This window comes from Nelusetta ayraudi, unplaced genomic scaffold (genome assembly GCF_046127955.1).
Source record: "Nelusetta ayraudi isolate G7.1 ecotype Tasmania unplaced genomic scaffold, CSIRO-AGI_Nayr_v1 ptg000015l, whole genome shotgun sequence".
In the NCBI taxonomy this organism is placed as follows: domain Eukaryota; kingdom Metazoa; phylum Chordata; class Actinopteri; order Tetraodontiformes; family Monacanthidae; genus Nelusetta; species Nelusetta ayraudi.
The window spans coordinates 3298885-3313379 of record NW_027466065.1 but is presented as its reverse complement, the minus strand read 5'-3'; the positions used below and the strand labels follow the sequence as shown (position 1 = coordinate 3313379).

The window sequence follows — 14495 nt, the reverse complement described above, 5'->3', positions numbered from 1 at the left end:
GACGTTACCATGTGATCCAGTTTATTGCTTAATGAATGTTGTCACTGTTAAGGCTGGTTTGTATGCTTAATCTCAGAATCCTGTCTTTATTGAAATTGCCATTTTCCTTTTCTAAAATAAAATTCTCAATAGGAGATTAAATTCAAAATTCTTACTTTAAAGTAGATCATCTTCAGACCTTTAGACTACATTGTTGCCTTGTTCAATGTTTCAAACCTGTCGGCCATGTCAAGACAATCTTCAAAAAAAATTTATGAAACATTTTTTTAACTTGTTTATTTAAATGGTAGACATACCACCAACATCTTATCTTTTAAAATTTTGACATTTGTGATGTAGGACAGACAGTTTAACAAGTATAATGAACGAACAACAGATTGGTAACAACAGAACATTCAACAGGAAAGAGGAGAAGAACAAACAAGTTTTATATTCCAGCAATGACTGTTGCGTGGTAAAAATGGAGTCTGAAACATCTAGGCCAGGTCTTCTTCACCCTCTTCCTCAAATTCGCCCTCATCCTCAGCCGTGGCGTCCTGATACTGTTGGTACTCAGACACCAGGTCATTCATGTTGCTCTCAGCCTCTGTGAACTCCATCTCATCCATGCCCTCACCAGTGTACCTGAAAAATTAAAAATGCTTACACAGCTGCACCGAGATAAGTTCTCTCCAGTTTGATGTTGCCACTTAGTCATACTCACCAGTGAAGGAAGGCCTTGCGGCGGAACATGGCAGTGAACTGCTCAGAGATGCGCTTGAACAGCTCCTGGATGGCTGTGCTGTTGCCAATGAAGGTGGCTGACATCTTCAGGCCACGGGGAGGGATGTCGCAGACAGCTGTCTTGACATTGTTGGGGATCCATTCCACAAAGTAGCTGCTGTTTTTGTTCTGAACATTCAGCATCTGCTCGTCCACCTCCTTCATGGACATGCGGCCTCTGAAGATGGCGGCCACCGTCAGGTAGCGGCCATGGCGGGGGTCGCAAGCGGCCATCATGTTTTTGGAGTCAAACATCTGCTGTGTCAACTCTGGAACTGTCAGTGCCCTGTTATGAGATAAAATGATGACTGGGTCAGTATTCAAACAACTTCAACCTCCTGTATGGTTTCTGAAAAGGCCATTCCAGCCTTTGTACCTGTACTGTTGGCTGCCACGACTGGTCAATGGGGCAAAGCCTGGCATGAAGAAGTGCAGTCGAGGGAAGGGAACCATGTTGACGGCCAGCTTCCTCAAATCGGCATTGAGCTGACCAGGGAACCTCAGACAGGTGGTCACTCCGCTCATGGTGGCCGAGACCAGGTGGTTGAGGTCACCGTAGGTGGGCGTGGTGAGCTTCAGAGTACGGAAGCAGATGTCATACAAGGCCTCATTGTCGATGCAGTAGGTCTCGTCAGTGTTCTCCACGAGCTGGTGAACGGAGAGGGTGGCATTGTAGGGTTCCACAACTGTGTCTGACACCTGAAGGACACATTCACAAAAAATAGAGATTAGCAATGAGAAGTTAGTGAAGTGTAATTATTTAAAGTGCAGCAGAAAAAAATAATAAAAGGTTTCTACCTTTGGTGAAGGCACCACACTGAAAGTGTTCATGATGCGGTCTGGGTACTCCTCTCGGATTTTGCTGATGAGCAGTGTGCCCATCCCTGAGCCAGTGCCCCCTCCTAGGGAATGTGTGAGCTGGAAGCCCTGGAGGCAGTCGCAGCTCTCAGCCTCTTTCCTCACCACATCCAGGACTGAGTCCACCAGCTCAGCCCCCTCAGTGTAGTGGCCTTTAGCCCAGTTGTTCCCTGCGCCACTCTGGCCTGCATTACACAGAGATTATTTGCATTCTGAGTTGACCCACAAATCACCAACTTGCTGTCATAAGCCGCAATTAACTGCATGGGCATAAAATGTTAGTGCACAAAAATCTTTAAATAAAAATAAATTAATTAAAATTAAAATCTTACCGAAGACAAAGTTGTCTGGTCTGAAAATTTGTCCATAAGGACCAGACCTGACGGAGTCCATTGTGCCTGGCTCCAAGTCCACCAAGACTGCACGAGGGACATACTTGCCACCTGGGATAAAGAGTTGTCAAGGTTGTGGAGTAAGTCGCATATACAAGTATTTTTTATTCTTATTTATTGAAAAAAAAAAAAAAAAAAAAAAAAAAAAAAAAAAATCTGCGTATGTCTGCGTATCGTGCTTTCACAATGCTAGCAAATTCCATGATGAATTCGACAAGCGGTCCCCAGAAACGTTTTTTTTGTTGTTTTAGTTACGTTCGTGTGTCGTGGAAACGGCCCTCGGTAACCAAAAACACAGAACAAAGCGTATCACGTTTGTTCCTGCGCGTTTCCTGGTACAGAAAATCCTGCTAAGGCGGTGGCTGCGGCGGTAACAACGGGCCTACAGGGCGGCATTGAATTACAATGGCCGCCTCTGAAACCGGATAATCAGTCGCAGGGAAACCGGAGCACTTTACCTGATGCCTCGTTATAGTATACGTTGATTCTGTCCAGCTGAAGGTCGCTATCGCCCCCATATGATCCGGTTGGGTCGATTCCGTGTTCGTCACTGATCACTTCCCAAAACTACAAGGAGAAAGTGGGGGAGGAAAAAATGAATTTTCCGTTTTCCGACGAAAACGTATGAGTCATCCAGGCGGCTGAACTGAACCCACTGCGCACCATGGCTATCATTAGCCGAATTACAGCACAAGCTAATCCATTTGCCCGCCCAATCTCGAAGAAACTTTTCCAAACTTTAATACTGTTCACTCGTCTATGTCAAAAACGTGTCCTCACCTTGGCTCCAATTTGGTTGCCGCACTGGCCGGCCTGTAAATGCACGATTTCCCTCATTTTGATCGAAGCGAAAAGGTTCTTGGCGGTGACGAATAGGTTGTGCGTAGGCCCTGTGCTGCTTCAACGGATGGACTGCCCTTCGTCTTCTCTAGCTTTTATAGGCGGTTTGGCAACTCAACTGAATGGTGGGAAGAGTGCCCGGGAAAACAGAAACGACTGCTCTGACAGTTGACCGCTCAGCGCGATTGGTTCAACGGGATGTCAGTCTGAACGTTGAAGGCATTTCATTGGCCGTCAAAGCCGGGCCTAGTGATTTCATTGGATAGCACCTCGGGGGGCGCAGTTCCCCCGGTTACCCAACCCGAATTCAAAACAGAAGGACGATTTTAAACTCGCCCCAGATCGAAGGTCTCTCTATCTGCACTGCAGAACATAGTTTGAATTAAGAGAAACTTGACGACGAGTGGTAAAGCTTGGCGAGTGTTAAAACATAGGGAAGGTTATTATTCGATCATGACAACTGATCTCAAGAATTAATTGCTTTGGATTTTAAAAATATTATTGGACATCATGAAAATGAAACGGACAAACTACTTACTTATTCTTGACTGATGAATAGATTTGTGTTCTTTGTGTTCGTGTAGAAATAGAACCTGTAGTTGAGAGACAAACATGATCTAACCCACAAGTATGAAAACTAGTTTAACTCGTTAGGCTTTATCAGTGGCCTAGTTTACTGAACTTGCTCAGACTCCAACCAAAGGTAAAAGGAGCGACCTGAATTTTTTTTAAAGAGGAAAAAAAGACTGTAAAAGGAAACGCCGAGATGGCTACGGTGTAAAGGAGGGAAATCAACACCGGAGAGAGTTAAAATATTTATTTGTTATATTGTGTTGTACTGATAACTTTTTAACGTTTCCATTTGCAATTTCTCTTATAGAATTCGCAATGTTACAGTATAGTTGAACCAATAGCTCCTAAATATCAGGACCGTATTAAATCTGACACGTCTGCGTCTTTTGCTTCTCGTTATTATTTTGCAGCTTACCGGAAACTGCGATGTGACGTCATAACCCGGCGACTGTTTATATGCGAATTGAACATGGCGCTGTTTCCAGCGTTTGCCGAAGTAGAGACTAACAAAGTTCGAGATTCATCTAAAGGTGGCCACTCATTTCCATACCTCTCATTCTGGTGCCGAATGTTTACCACAGTGATAAACTGTCAGCATGTTAAAATGTTTTGTAGTTGTAGTCTTCTCAACGAATATCAGCCTTTCCCACGTAGTGTTCGCGTTTATGCGAAAGGCAGAGCATTGACACTTATTGACTAGGATTCTAGCGGAACATTTGAAAGCTGTGATTTACACATCTTTGACATTCTAACCTTTCCCCTCGTGCATCTCATTTTAGATTTAGACTGGCTGAATAACAAGAGTTTTCAGAGCAAAGATGCCCTGTTTCTTCACAACCAGTATTTGGAAGACCAAGAGAGGCCGAGTACACAAGGATTGAGGTACAAGTTCTACTAATAATTTTGAGAATTCGGTAGTGGCGACTTATTGGTAGAATTGCCAACATATTTTTCTAAGTCTTGAGTAGTTATTCCGACGTATTAAACAATCTATTGTTACATGGAGAGATTTTTACCTCTTCCTGAGGCGATTGTGCTAATGTTTCCTCTTGCAGCACTCAGCAACGTGTACTTTTACTTTTCAGCACAGACCGGCTTGACAGCTGCTCAGACGCAGAGGAAGATGACAGTGTTCCAGCCAAAAAGAAGAAGAGAAAGACTGAGAAAAAGAAAAAGAGGAAGAAAAACAAAAAGAAGAGTGGGAGACACTCAGGCTCCAGTGGGTCTGACTCTGATACAGTTTACCCCAGCGACCTCAGAGAGAAAGAAGCGGCAGAGAAGTAAAAAAGATGCACATACTCTTGATTTATGTGTTTGTTTTCTTCGGGTCATATGGTAAATGATTCTCTTTATACCTCTTCAGGCAACGAGCTCCAGCTGTAGCTACTCACTTCTCTTGGTTAGATGACCTCCAGTCACCCACAAAGCAGCCGTTCTGTGTTGACCGCAAAGCAGATTCGGCTAACTGGACGTATAAGTCCCTCTACAGAGGAGATGTGGCCAGGTAGCAAATTCTCTGTGCTCTTATCCTTTTTTGATGTGTCAATAAAGTTATTATCATCATGAAAGCCTTTTTTTTTTGGCAAGATTTACAAAAGTGGCCTTTGTTGTATGGGAGAGAGACTTTTAAAAGACTCTGAAAACGTTGTGTTTCAGGTATAAAAGGAAGGGCAGCTCCTCACTGGGTTTGGAGCCTGGCAGGCAGCTGGTCACCTGGGAGGCCTCCAGCAAGAAGTCGAAAGGTGCAAACAAAAAAGGAGCTGACAGATACTTCTCGACGGTCAGCCGGCAGCTGCTGTCATCCCAGCCCCCCGTTCCTGCATTACCAGTGATCCCGGAGTCAAGTGATGCCACGGGCACAACCGTCTTCCTTCCACTTGGTGATGACGAAGAGAGTAAAGATAAAGAAACCGGTAGGCAAAGATATTTTACACACACACACACACACACAAGGGATACATCAACTGGTCTTAGTGTTTCAATACTGTGTTAAATGGGCCATAACCCCTCAGTTTTATAAACAACATGGAATCAGTTACTTTATCTGTTGTTTTTGTCAAATTAAAAGTTGTAAGTTTTTAAGGTTTACAGTAGTTTCTAAACAATTAACAGTTTTATTTAATATTATCCTTGAATAATGTCGTATAACTTGTCTTTTCAGGTGACAAACTGAAAACATCATGGGTTAATCCTCTTGGTGTGTATGACGCCTCCACCGCCCTCTGGCGGCAAGGGAAGGGACAGCAGCAGACGGATCAAGAGAAGCAGGAAGCGCATGTAGGACAGTCTGTGGCACTGGTGACTGGTAGGACTGAGGAATTCAACAGGCAGCTCAGGGAGCAACCATCAGACACGAAGCTTTGGATGCAATATATTAAGTACCAGGTAGGAAAGAGTGATTTTTTTGTTGTTGTTGTCAAAGCAACAAACCAGCAAGTGGACAACCTATTTAATTGTAAATCTTTATTATAAATGTTTGTTTTTGAGTTTGCTTAAGATTTTAAATCAAGTTTGACATTCAACAATAAAAGCTTCCCCTAAAAGTCATGGTCACTGTGTGCCCTCCCTCTGAAGGATGAGCTCAGTGCAGCGGTGTTCGGAGCAGAGGAGGAGCCGCACGGCAGCGATTCAGCCGAGCGCCGCAGGTGCTCCCACCGAGCACTCCTGGAGAAGAAGCTGAGCATTGCGGAGCGCGCAGTCGCCACCAACCCCTGCTCAATAACCCTGCAGCTGGAGAGACTCAGGATCTGCCAGGAACTCTGGGAGCCCTCACTTCTGGCCAAAGAGTGGAAGAAACTGGTCAGTGCTCAGCTTGGGGTTAAGAAACCATCAAGATTTTGTGCTAAACTAATAGAGTCTCAACAGGAGAGATCTTTCTAATGTCCTCTTTCTTTTATTTCATTGAAGGTGTTCCTCCACCCAAACAGTGCCCCCCTGTGGAGGGAGTATTTGCTCTTCACTCAGAGCTACTTCAGCAACTTCACTGTGACCAAGGTGAACACTGCTTATGGGAAGTGTCTGAGCACGCTCAGTGCGGTGCGTGACGGTAGCATGGTTTCCCATCCAGCTCGGCCAGGAACCGAGGAGGACATGTTGGGTAACAAAATCTTGTTCATCTTTCACTCATCTGCTTATTCCACTGTCACCGTACTGATGATGGTGATGCCAGTGATTAAATTAGCCAGTTTTGACGGGCGGCTTCGGTCACTTTAGCTTACTCTGCTTTGTTTTCTGTTCTGTTTATTGACTGTTTCAGATATTTTCACCCTCCAATCTCATTTCCTGCGGCAGAGTGGTCACTCTGAGAAGGCCGTGTCTTTGTTCCAGGCCATGATTGACTTCACATTCTTCAAACCTGACAGTGTGCGGAAGCTGTCCACCAGACAGCAGGTGAACACACACACACACACACACACACACACACACACACACACACACAATGAGGCACAACACAGGAATTTAGTCCAACACTTTGGCTGCGTTCAGACTGCAGGCGGATCCGATTCAAATACGATTCCTTCTCAAATTCCAAATTTTTAGGGTTTAGACTGTCCACACTGTTTTTTTTTAGCAAGTGTCCAAATGGGATCTGGCTCTGTTCTGACTGGGCCACATTATTGACCCATCTGACAGGTTGCTGTAGCAACGACGTCGGAGCGGCACTTGTTGCGATGCATACCCACAAACATGCGTAGAGTGACGTCACGGACAGTCAAAATTGATCTGTGTGTTTGGAGCTGTTCACACTGAGACGCATCTGTCCAAATGCGATTTGAGAACTACCTCCCAAATGTGGTTTCAACCCAATTTGCAAAAATGGGATTTCATGTGATTTGTGACTGTTCAGACTACAAAAAAAGCCATCCGGTTTCAATCTGGATGGGCTAAAAATTGGATTTTGGCTGGCAGTCTGAACGTGGCTTTTGTCTTTCTCAATTTAAACATTGCACTGTGTATCAACTTGAAGTGTAGACTTAGATGGGACAAATGGATGCTGGCTTTAAAGATATGTTTTTCCCTACAACAGTACATTTTAGATTTGTGGGTAGTCCCAATACTGAATTATATGATTAGTTAACAATGGAACCATTTGTAGTGAACTCAACTTTTTGACTTACTGAATAAAATGATCTTTGTACTCTCACTTGTAATTTATATGTTTTTTTTCTTGAGTTGTTTTTTTTTACATGTGTGTACAGGTTGAATTCTTTGAGCCATTCTGGGACTCTGGGGAGGCCAGGGTTGGGGAGCTGGGAGCCAGAGGATGGAAAGCCTGGATGCTTCAGCAAGAGCGAGGAGGGTGGCTACAACCCCCTGCAGGTAAAACATGGTGACGTCTCTTCATTGGCATTTGTGTCGTAAACCTTGCCCGTAGTTTGCTCAGTTCAACAGAGACTGTCAACTCACAGAAGTGATTTGTTATCAATTTTTACAGAGGAGGAGGACGAGGATGAGGAGGAAGATGACGAAGAGGTGAAGGACCGAAGCCTGCCGAAAAACACCATCTGGTTGGGCGTCGAGTCGTCCCGTGAAGCAGCTCACTGGCTGCCCTGGAGGCCTGACAAATCCAAGGGCCAATCAGAGGAAGACTGTGATGACCCAGACAGACAGGTAATCATGTGCTCCGTGTCTTTTTTATGGGTGATTGTTTTTTTGTTGTTGTTGGATGTAGACATGTTCTGACTGTTCATCTTGCTCAGGTGTTGTTTGACGACATCGGCCCGTCCCTCATCCAACTGTCCTCGCCGGACCTCCAGATCCGCCTTCTCCTGCGTTTCTTGGCATTCTTGGGTCTGCCTGTCGACTCTGTGCTCTGTGCTGACCCCTGTGCACCCGGCCTGCTGCTGGAGAGACTGTCTTTCCTAACTCAGGGTAACAAAAACAAAGAGGGCCTCAGGCAGAAATGTACAAAAATCAAAGTGAGGCATTGAGGCGGCGATGAATTAATAGGAGGTGATGAATCGTAGCTTTGGTTTCCTCCTAGGTAATGACGTCCAGCGTCCTCTAAGCAGCCAAGACCTGCCTGACACCGGGGTGAACTCAGTCGGGCTCACCACCACCCTCCAAGGAGTGAGGAAGTGGGTGGGGCTCGGAAAACAAGGGGAGATATTCCTCGCCAACGTCCTGTCGGTGCTGCAGCCCGTTCTTCCTGCCCGCCACCGAGCTGCCTTGGCACTGTGCAGGATGCAGTACGAGAAACTAAAGGTATTAGCTGTGCGTCGCGAGAAAAAGCATTACGATTTTTTTTTGTTGTTGTTGTTATTAATTAGACCTGTCGAAGTGTTAATAACATCAACGTGTTAATAACATGTTAAGAATGCGTCAATAACACATTAATAAAGCGTTAACCGCGCTTCACAGATGCGATCATATTTGTGTACGTTATATTTGACAGGATCTAGTATCAAAGTGCGGGAGAGATGAAACATACAAACGCACACACACAAAATAGAATAGAAATAGAATGTTTCCACAAAGGAATTATTATTGTCCTCTCTAATTTTTCCAAGAGTATAAGAAACACAATAAATATCTTGTTAAATTACATACAGAGCAGGGTAAAAAAAAATTGCACTTAATTTGTGATTAATCGCGAGTTGACTCAGGACACTAATGCGATTAATTGCGATTACATTTTTAAATCAATTGACAGCGCTATTATGAACTCAACTAACTTTTTTTTGACAATGTGACAGGTCTTGCGCTGCCTGCGCTGCGGCAACAAGAAGCGCCTCCGCTCTCAGGGCAAGAGCAGCAAGCGCGTCGCCAAGCAGCTACTCAAAGAACCCGACAACCGCTCCTCGGTGGTGCTGTGGCGGGAGTTCGGCCACCTGGAGTGGCTGCTCGGCAACCTGGACGAGGCCCGCAAAGTCTTCTCCACGGCCACGGCGCTGGCAGGGGGCAGCGGCACCCTGAAGAGCTCCGCCCTGTGTGAGCTCTGTCTCCTGTGGGCCCAGCTGGAAGTGGAGGAGCAGCAGCAGTGTGTGCGAGGCGGCGCTCCAGCGGGCGTCACCACCTCCCCAGCCCTCACCGTGCTCACCCGCCTGGCTGAGGGAACCTCCCCGGCCTCCTCGCAGTCCATCTCTCCGGTTGCCATTCTGAAAGCGAGGAGGTCGTACGAGCAGGCGATGAGCGCCAGGCTCTCCGCCCTCAACCAGAACACTCAGGCCAAGACTGAAGGTTGGACTCAACATCAAACTGACTGCGAAAACAACTAATGAGAGCAGTCGGCCTCAAAATCACGCGTGACTTTGTGCACCACTACGCCTATTATCAGAGACTAGCTTTGTTATCATTTTCATCCCCTTTGTACGGAGGCGCATTGCTGCCACCCTAGGAAAAAAAACAGGGCTCAATGTCGCGTTATAACGTGAAACTATCACATTGTTTTGTGATCATTTTCACGTTATAACTTGAAAGTATCACGTTTGTACGTGATTCTTTTCACGTTATGATGTGAAACTGTCACGTTTTTACGTGATAATTATCACAAAACAATGTGATAGTTTCATGTTTTTACGTAACAATTTTCACGTTATAACGTGAAACTCACATTATTTTGTGATAATTATCACGTAAAATGTGATAGTTTCACATTATAACGTGATAATGAGCGCTTCCGTACCTTTGACCTCAGAATCAATTGGATCAACAACAAAAAAATCACGCTTTTCTTTAGATTATTTTCTATGCATGGTATAAACTTCAAATTCCACCATCGATTGATCATCACCTCTGCCTCCAGGTCAAGGGGAGCAGCGTGGAGAGAGGTTGAGGCTGAAGGGCCTGGTTGGGTGCTACGCCCTGCTCCAGTACCTCACCGTGGGCATCCATGCTGCCAACAGCGTCTACGACCAGGCCCGGGAGGCCACGGAAGAGCTGCGCAACACACTGGCACTCGCCAAGCAGGAAAGCCACAACGAGGAGGCCAGTGGCGTCGGCGTCGGCGTCGGCGTCGGCGCTAACCAGCCTGCAGCGCATCCCCAGCGAGACGTCGCCAGGCTGGCGTCCGAGTGCGAGGCGATAGCAGTGCAGCAGGCAGCGTTGATCAGATACCACAACAGCGTTGACGTGTTTCCACTAGCAACACTGAGGCAGACGTTGACTTCTTTCTTAACCACCTGGCCCGACTGCGCCCCCTTGTGGACAATATATGTACAGGTGAGCCTGGGTCTTTTTTCCAAGAGGCATGCGTTTATTCAACTGTTATTCCAGACTTGATCCGATGGCTTTGACTGAGCCACTACACTCTGTTTCAAAATGTGTCTTCCACCTTTTATGAAGTTTATAAAGCTGTCTTATCTTGCCGCGACGTCATCATGCGACCTGCTGTGTTTTTCAGGTGGAGAACCGATATCACAGTGCTGGCCGAGCGCGCCGCTTCTTCCACTCGGTGAGCAGGGACAGCTGCAGCGTGGTGCCGCGCCTCTTTGCCATTGTTGCCGAACAACAGAGGAAGCAGCTGGTGGACGGCGCTCTGAGGTGCAGGTCGAGACGCTGCCGTTGCAGCACTCATCAAATAAACATTTGTCACTCGATACGGCCACAGTTTCACCGTTCTTATTTTCTCCAATATTTAATTAGACGATCAAACATGGCTTAAAAGACATAACTATTTTTTTTTTCTGCCATTTATAGATCTAGCGCCCATGATGCTGCCTTGCCTGTCCTGCCAGAGAACGGCCTCAGCAACCGCATACGTGGACTTTTCGAAAGCACCATATCAACAGAAACGGGCTCTCACTGTCCTTTGCTTTGGAGAATGTACATACACTTCCTGGTAAGATGGCAAGTGAACAAGCACAACTGCTTGTCCCCTCGTCTGTTTCAACTTGTTGGTTTTTTTTTTTTTCTCTCTAGCTTTTAACTTTTTACTCAACTCCAGGTCCAATATGACTGTTTATTTGTTGGGAAAAACCAACACGTAAAGACTTTTTGTCATTAAATGTTTTTCAGTTTCAAGTTTACTTTGAGGGCTTGTCTCAGTTTTTAGTTGCGTTTAGTTTTAGCTCCACCACCTTCACAGGTCTGTGCATATTTGTTTCCGATCCCAACTTTTTCACCGTCCAACCATGTAGCAATGGCTATTAGGATCATCACTCTCAAACACACAGCATATTATTCAACATGTGTATTTACAGAGGTGTGAGCAAGAGAAAGAATAGAATGAAGTAGGTTAAAAATTGCTTCCTGAGACGGCGGCACCAAGCAACAAATGGCCAACTGTGTCAATGGGTGCAAGAAGAGGCTACGGTGATGTGTGAATCCCATGAAATCCACAGAAACAAAATGAATTGCCCTGTGGAATTAGCTGGGTTTTGTTCTGTGTGTCGTCGTGTGTGTGTGTCCCCCCCCCCCTTCAGCTTCCAAATATTGACTCTTCAGGTCGACATCTGACACACAAATATTGACTGTTGACAGTCTGTTGGTGTTCTTGTCATTTGACGTTTACACTGTATGTATGTAACATTGTTGCAGCTCTCAGAGGGCATGGTGGATAAAGCCAAAGGGATCTTCTACAAGGCCTTGCAGCATATCCCCTGGGTAAAGGTGAGTTCACACACAGTTCTGTCCACGTCACGGTTCACAGCCCATATTAGACATTTGTTCTGCTCAAACCTTTCCCCCATTTGTCTTACTGTTGCTGTTGTTATTAATTGAAATGTTGCAATAAACATCTGTGCTTTAAATACAGGGTTTCTTCCTGGATGGAGTGCAGCTGTTTCCCGAGCGAATGCAGGAGTTTGTAGATTTAATGACGGAGAAAGAGCTCCGACTGCGGCTGCCTTTAGAAGAACTGGATATACTGCTGGAGTAGCCAACCTTTTGTAAATGCAAAAGTGATGTTTTTTTCTTCTTTTTTTTCTTTTCATAGTTAACAACTCAATGCTCATTTACAATAAGTGTATTTAAATTGTGAAATCTTTTGTTTTACTTTACGATTCTGTGATGAGAAAAGCTGTAATCTGTTGCCCCTTTGTGTCCTTTGAAATGTATACTTCTGAGCGTGACTGTAAATGTGTATCAAATAACGAGATATGATTATCTGAAAATGTTTGAATATTTTTCTGCATTAGAATATAATAAATGTGTACATGGTAATGAGCGACAAATGTCATTTAATTTAATGGCAATTCATATTAGCCTAACTAAACATGTTGCGTACATGTTTGCTCACCTCCAAGCATCCTGTGGAGCACTGCCGGTCTCTTTAGCTGCTCAAGCTGCACCTGGTGAAGTCGGGAGTTGAACGCCTTCAAGACGAGAGAAAAGAGTCTGCAGAACATTATACTTTATCACTTCTGTCATCAGCAATTTAAATCTTATTTTTAATCTACATTGTGTTCGTGCTCGTCAGTGCATTCACTGCGTGATTTGAGAAAGTACAACTATCTGTGAAGCCAATTAAAAACGAGATTACACCAATTTTCTAAGATTACAAAGAAAAAGAAATTACTTTTGAAAATGTTTGTACATGCTGTCGCATTTATTTACAAGCAGCGTTCAAGGGACTGAGCCTGCTGTGGCCCGCCAATGCATGCGACGCCTGCAAACCTCTTCTGAAGCCTGCCGTTGGTGTCATCATGAAACCCTTCAATAACCTTTCTACCGTGTGACCATGGGTCTGAGGTCTCGATGGAAATGAATGATTTATCTTTGCATTGCAGGAAAATGGTGGATCTGGGTGGCTACTTTTGTTACTGTAGATGGGGCTGTGGAACCTATATTGGGTTCATTCCTCGTGTTTGTGAAATGTTTTACCATGCCTGGACTTGTGTGTCAAAATTGCTGCGTTTTGCAGCATGTGTAGTGTGTGAAATATGTACTGAAATAGTTCTAAATTATCGTATGTGTAAGCAAATTGCGCACTTCCTGTTTTCAGTGACGGTTGTGTGAATTGCAGGCGAAAGCAATTTCAGCATGTCTGAAAAACAAAAACAACCAACATACTATAGAACAGGGGTCACCAACTCAGTGCCCGTGGGCACCAGGTAGCTCCCAAGGACCACATGAGTAGCCCACAGGCCTGTTAAAAAAAAATAAAAAATAAATAGCAGAACTTGTTGGACTGCATCTAAATTTGTCATTGTTGATAATTATTGGGAACTCAGTGTAATAACATGTCTTCACATCGATCCGTATCATTAATTATGATTAATAAGATTAAGAATGATACTGATCTGTGTGAGAGAGTTTATTTGATAGCCCTTCATATAGGACCCCTGTGGGTCTCTGCTCCAAAAAAAAGTTGGTGACTCCTGCTATAGAACGTCGTTGTTTCGGTGGCAAAAAAGGAGAAATACTTTAAACAGCCCGAGACATAGTTGTAGGCTGCAAAATCTCAACATGTCCAAAAATTGAAAAATTGACTTAGGCAATAGTAGGCTACGTGGTGTTTTATTCTGGGACTTTGAATTAAAAAAAAATATTATTATTATTATTATTATTATTATTATTATTATTATTACAAACGGAGCTGGCACGTTTGAGTTCGCCTTAAGACCTGGCTCATGAATCGGTCAGCCAGGATTCCCATCACTACACTGCCACACACCTGTTGTTCCCCCATGCTCCCACCCTCCCTGCTTCCTGGGTAGTACGCCCAACTTCAGGGCAGTACTACAGCGTCGCTGAGCCGTCACATCCCTCATTCCACAGTCGTTGCGCCGTTGCTTGACGCATTGCAGGTCTACTCTGACCAATCACAGGCCTCCGTACGGGCCGCGGCGCATGCGGGTGCGCCCTGGCCAATCATAGTCAGTCTATCAAAAACTCGACACTGGAACTTACCTATTACTGACGGCCGAAAAGTTTGGAGCGTATCCTTCCGCCCGTATAAACATCTGTTTAACACCGGCTAGTCCACAAGTTTCTCTCTTGAAATGGACCCAACATCGATCTAAAATGTTGTGCTCGTCACTTAATAATACACGTGGAGGGAAAGATTTGAATAATTAATAACATGCAGCACTAACTAGTGTTAATGAGATATTCGGAGAGTTGTGTATAGACGCGAGTGCCCAACAAGTCTTTACATTAAAAAAATAAAATAAAAAATACTGGACGTCA

The 14495-nt window shown here is 44.8% G+C and overlaps 2 protein-coding genes across 2 annotated transcripts; one reads left to right on the top strand and one right to left on the bottom strand.

The window, feature by feature from the left end:
* LOC142886390 (tubulin beta-4B chain-like) lies at positions 1-2953 on the bottom strand. The gene is made up of 7 exons (XM_076023505.1): positions 2793-2953; positions 2471-2579; positions 1953-2063; positions 1561-1805; positions 1139-1461; positions 704-1048; positions 1-624 (listed from the first exon to the last, which is right to left on the bottom strand). The coding sequence occupies exons 1-7, from the start codon at positions 2847-2849 to the stop codon at positions 477-479; spliced, it is 1338 nt and encodes a 445-aa protein (XP_075879620.1). The 5' UTR covers positions 2850-2953; the 3' UTR covers positions 1-476.
* Positions 2954-3804: 851 nt separating this feature from the next.
* On the top strand, positions 3805-12529 carry nrde2 (NRDE-2, necessary for RNA interference, domain containing). The gene is made up of 19 exons (XM_076023494.1): positions 3805-3955; positions 4205-4307; positions 4511-4705; positions 4789-4929; positions 5082-5338; positions 5587-5810; positions 6000-6224; positions 6333-6522; positions 6682-6815; positions 7625-7745; positions 7861-8036; positions 8126-8297; positions 8410-8630; positions 9122-9605; positions 10171-10586; positions 10768-10907; positions 11064-11205; positions 11904-11975; positions 12121-12529. Exons 1-19 carry the CDS (start codon positions 3895-3897, stop codon positions 12241-12243), a joined length of 3597 nt encoding a protein of 1198 aa, XP_075879609.1. The 5' UTR covers positions 3805-3894; the 3' UTR covers positions 12244-12529.
* Positions 12530-14495: the final 1966 nt, after the last annotated feature.

What these genes read in the sequence shown, in the direction of transcription:
- LOC142886390 (XM_076023505.1), bottom strand. Translation starts at nt 2,849, where the DNA reads ATGAGGGAAATCGTGCATTTACAGGCCGGCCAGTGCGGCAACCAAATT. An exon ending in GCAACCAAATTGGAGCCAAG is followed by an intron (nt 2,580 to 2,792) that starts GTGAGGACACGT and finishes TTCTCCTTGTAG; the next exon opens with TTTTGGGAAGTGATCAGTGA. An exon ending in CGCAAGGCCTTCCTTCACTG is followed by an intron (nt 625 to 703) that starts GTGAGTATGACT and finishes TTAATTTTTCAG; the next exon opens with GTACACTGGTGAGGGCATGG.
- nrde2 (XM_076023494.1), top strand. Translation starts at nt 3,895, where the DNA reads ATGGCGCTGTTTCCAGCGTTTGCCGAAGTAGAGACTAACAAAGTTCGA. An exon ending in TGTGGACAATATATGTACAG is followed by an intron (nt 10,587 to 10,767) that starts GTGAGCCTGGGT and finishes TGTGTTTTTCAG; the next exon opens with GTGGAGAACCGATATCACAG. An exon ending in GAATGTACATACACTTCCTG is followed by an intron (nt 11,206 to 11,903) that starts GTAAGATGGCAA and finishes ACATTGTTGCAG; the next exon opens with CTCTCAGAGGGCATGGTGGA.